At 56.2% G+C, this 4,340-nt stretch overlaps 1 protein-coding gene across 1 annotated transcript; it reads left to right on the top strand.

The window, feature by feature from the left end:
* Window positions 1-422: 422 nt before the first annotated feature.
* LOC308530709 (leukocyte immunoglobulin-like receptor subfamily A member 6) lies at window positions 423-3,885 on the top strand (the record flags this gene model as incomplete). The annotated part of the gene is made up of 6 exons (XM_081107397.1): window positions 423-456; window positions 576-611; window positions 796-1,080; window positions 1,275-1,595; window positions 1,826-2,128; window positions 3,749-3,885. 6 exons carry the CDS (start codon window positions 423-425, stop codon window positions 3,883-3,885), a joined length of 1,116 nt encoding a protein of 371 aa, XP_080963523.1.
* Between the last annotated feature and the right edge of the window lie 455 nt (window positions 3,886-4,340).

Raw genomic sequence — 4,340 nt, 5'->3', positions numbered from 1 at the left:
TTGGAGGGTGAGCGTGTCCCTGCTGATCTGAGCTCTGCAGGCCACAGGGACCCATGTCTTCCTGAAGCGTCTCCAGGGCCCGGGTGGCACTGTCCATGGTGCGAACCCCAGGGAGGTGCTGATGGACGGGCTGAGGAGGAAAGAGACCTCGTGGGGGAGGCTCTGACAGGGAAGGACATGCCCTGGGTCACCTCACATGCAAGGGGTGTCTCAGGAGGCTTTGGGTCTATTTCCTACTTCACCATGGAAACCAGATGCGGGCCTCTGGGAAGGGAATGTTCCCCTTTCTGTGGGGCTGCTGACGTGAGAGCCGGTGACAGCGACGGCCAGCCTTCCAGGGGCCTCACCCTGGGTGTCTGTCTGTTCAGAGGACACTGTGGCCTCCAGCATCTGCACAGCGGGGTGCAAAGAGAGGAGACGCCATGACTCCCACCCTCACAGCCCTGCTCTGCCTCGGTGAGATGGGAGGGGAAAGGGAGCCCTGGTCTGTCAGGACCCCAGGACTCAGGAGGTTCATGGGGAGGAGGGTGATGCTCAGGGTTCAGGGCAAATCTCTCACAGGGACTCTCTTCCAGGGCTGAGTGTGGGCCTCAGGACCCCAGTGCAGGCAGGTGAGTCTCCCCAGGTGTGCCAGGTCCCACTCCTCACTGTGGATGAGGGACCACACCACAGGCAGCTGGGGATGGAGAACAGCAGTTCTGGGCTGACAGATAGGTAACACCTTGGAGGGTCCTGGTCTGACACCTGGGACTGAGGGTGGGAATGTCTTAAACCCAGCTACTGGTTTCCTTCCAGGGCCCATCCCCAAACCCACCATCAGGGCTGAGCCAGGCCCTGTGATCCCCTTGGGGAGCCCCGTGACCATCTGGTGTCAGGGGACCCCAGGGGCTGAGGAGTACCTCCTGTATAAAGAGGGAAGACCACAACCATGGAAAAGACAGGAGCTACTGGAGCTGGGGGACAGTGCCAAGTTCTCCATCACACACATGACAGAGCATGATGCTGGGAGATATCGCTGTTACTATCGCAGCCCTGCTGGCTGGTCAGAGCCCAGTGGCCCCCTGGACCTCCTGGTCCCAGGTGAGTCCCATTATTCTCCCAACTATGGATTGAGACACCTTCGCTGGGAGGGGAGCCCCATGTGAGAGAGTGAGGGGAGCACAAGGGCTCCTGGGCCAAGACACATAGAGAGAGACAGTGAGACCTGGGAGCCAGGCCAGGAGAAGCGGCTTATGGGAGGAGTAGCCCCTGTAATTCATGTCTGGTCTCCCCAGGTGAGTCTGGGAAGCCCTCCCTCCTGAGCCAGCAGGGCCCCATCCTGGCCTCTGGACAAAACCTGACCCTCCAGTGTCGCTCTGATGTCGGCTATGACAGATTCGCTCTGCACAAGGAGGGGGGACGGGACCTCCCCCAGAGCCTTGTCCTGCAGCCCCAGGCTGGGCTCTCTCAGGCCCACTTCCCCCTGGACACTGTGAGCACCTCCCTCGGGGGCCGGTACAGATGCTACGGTGGATACAACCTCTCCTCTGAGTGGTCGGCCCCCAGTGACCCCCTGGACATCCTGGTTGCAGTTGAGGGGCCAGTGGGTTCAGTCAGTGACCCTGACTCTGCACAGGCCCTGCTGGGGTCTCAGGTGGTGAGGCCAGAATGACAGTGCAGGCCCCAGGGAGGGAGAGAGACAGAGAGAGACAGGGGGTGGGAGGGGAGGGGGGAGACTCAGAGAAACAGAAACATAAAAAGAAGAGGGTCCTCAGAGAGAGGCCTGGTGACTCTCAGGTCAGAACAAGGTGAGCAGGCAGCCCTCACCCTCCCTCCCTCTCTCTAGGACACCTGCCTGACAGTCCCTCCCTCGCGGTGCAGCCAGGCCGCAGGGTGGCCTCAGGAGAGAACGTGACCCTGCTGTGTCACTCACAGAGCCCAAGGAACACGTTTCTTCTGTGCAAGGAGGGGGAAGCCGGTCCCCCACTGCGTCTGATATCAAAGTATCGAACCGGGCAGTACCAGGCGGAGTTTTCCATGAGTCCTGTGACCTCAGCCCACGGGGGCACCTACAGGTGCTACAGCTCAAACGGCACTTCCCCCTTCCTCCTGTCTCTCCCCAGTGAGCCCCTGGCACTCCTGGTCTCAGGTGAGTAACCCCCGGCCCTGTCTGCTGAGCTGTCAGCTAAGGGTCCTGGCCCCAGAAGGATTATGGGCTTGAAAGGGAGGGAGGGCCTCTGGGGATCATCACGCAGAGGAGATCTGACACTCAGAGACCTTCTGCCCCGTACTTAGCCCTCCCCCTCACCTGGTCCAGAAGGTACCACGTGGGCAGTGTGAGGGTCTGAGGGCAGATGCAGGAGGAGCCTGAGTGAGGTGGGGAGCCCAGGGTTGGCCCCAGAATCTCACACTTTGTCCTCCTTCCCAAGACCCTCTGGTACCCTGACTCCCCAACAACAGGGACCATGTCCACAGTTGGTCAATCCTGGGTCCCCTTTGGTCAGAGGGAGCACTGCCCACCCCAGGGAGTTCTTAGTCTCTTAGAGGATCTAGCGCCCCACCACCACCACCCACTAGGAGACAGGCTTGTGTCCCAGGGGGGCCAGGAGTCCAGGAGACATTTCAGGGAACTACTGGGTTCCAAGGTCTCTGAGGATTCTCCCCCCACCCCATGGAGTCAGGCCTAAGTGGGAGAAGTGACAGGTGGGTGGTCATGGCAGAGGGAGATGTTGGGGCCCAGAGTGAGGGAGGAGCAGAGGCCAGAGAGGTGGAGAGAGGACAGGGGGACACTCCCTGGGCTGCTCATTTCCAAAGCCCCTTGGATGGAAGCCCTCACCACACTGGAGGGGTCCCTGATCCTTCTCAGAGCAGGACAGGTGGCTGCTCTGCCCAAGGTGGGACCTGCTGTGGGTGACGGTGCCGTCCCCACTGCTGTAGAGAGAAGTGTCCCCACTTGTGGGCACCAGTCTGCAAGGCCCTGTGTTCAACTGGAGGCCTCCAGGCCCTCAGTGAACACCTGAGACTCAGGGGAACCATGGAGGGCTCATGAGGAACTAGGGGGTCCTGCCCAGACACTGTGTGAAATTCACGTTTGCTCTCTGCATTCTCTGTGCATACCTCTCTGTTATTGCTCTTTTGCTGGGAACTTGTAGGCAATACTTGCATATATAATTTTAACCTGCAAACATTTATGACTTTAAAAACATGGATTTCTTCTTATTTTATCGGGGTTATATTAAATCTATGTGTTTATTATGAAGAATGCCTTCTTATTTACATGAAGTTTCTTTAAAAAGATGCTTCAAAATATTAAAATTTAAAAATATGTTTTTATTGATTTCAGAGAGGAATGGAGAGGGAGAAAGATACAGAAACATAAATGATGAGAGAGAATCATTGATCTGCTGCCTCCTGCATGCCCCACACAGGGGATTGAGCCCACAACCTAGGCATGTGCCCTGACCAGGAATCTAACCATGACCTCCAAGTTTATTGGTGGACACTCAACCACTGAGCCACACAGGCTGGGCTCAAAATGTTAATTTTCGACGTCAGGTGCATTTTTTAGTTTTATTCAGAAACTTGTCCTCACTGATAGCTGGAGAATTGCTCAAGGTCTACATATATACATGTGTGCATATTTGAGACCAACCCAGCACAGATGGTCGTGTCCTGTCAAGGGGTAGTGGGTACCCTGGGTGAACATCCAGGGTCCTGGGTTACTTTGTCCTGCCCTGACCTCTGTGACCTCTTTTCCCACAATCCCCAGCTTCCCACTACCAAGACTACACCGTGGAGAATTCCATCCGGTTGGGCGTGGCTGGATTGGTCCTGGTGGCACTTGGGGTGCTGCTCTTTTGGTCTCGAAACAGCCAGAAACAGACCCAGGATGCAGCCAGGACATGAACATGGAGGGAACAATGCACAATTCAGAGAAGGGGATCTTGGGAAGGTTCTGGAAGATAACATGGGATATATGCTGAGGGACCTGTCTGGGACTCCTTGCAGGTGGAGGAGTCATTGCTCATGTGCAGGGACAAGGTCTGGACCTTCTGCCTTGAACTGTGGTCCTTTCCATCCGACCCCTGTGAGTCCTGTGACTGGTTCCTGACTTTCCCCATTTTGGTGAAATTAGCATTTATCCCAGGTGGCAGGTTCAGGTCCACACCTCCCTACACTTGCATGGAATATATTTTCCTTTATTTCTAACCACATGAACCTTCATGTCTGTATGGAGTCACCATCTCTTGAGTCCATAGCATGCCATCTATTTAATCAGTCTACAAGGTGCACAATCCATCCTGCAAGAGGTAAACCCACAGGAGGTTCTAACGCCCTCTCTGGACTCCACACAGCCCTCA

The sequence above is a fragment of the Myotis nattereri genome (assembly GCF_964212035.1).
Source record: "Myotis nattereri genome assembly, chromosome: 15".
Classification (NCBI taxonomy): Eukaryota; Metazoa; Chordata; class Mammalia; order Chiroptera; family Vespertilionidae; genus Myotis; species Myotis nattereri.
Note: the sequence above shows the minus strand (reverse complement) of the source record. Positions and strands in the feature narration are given on the sequence as shown.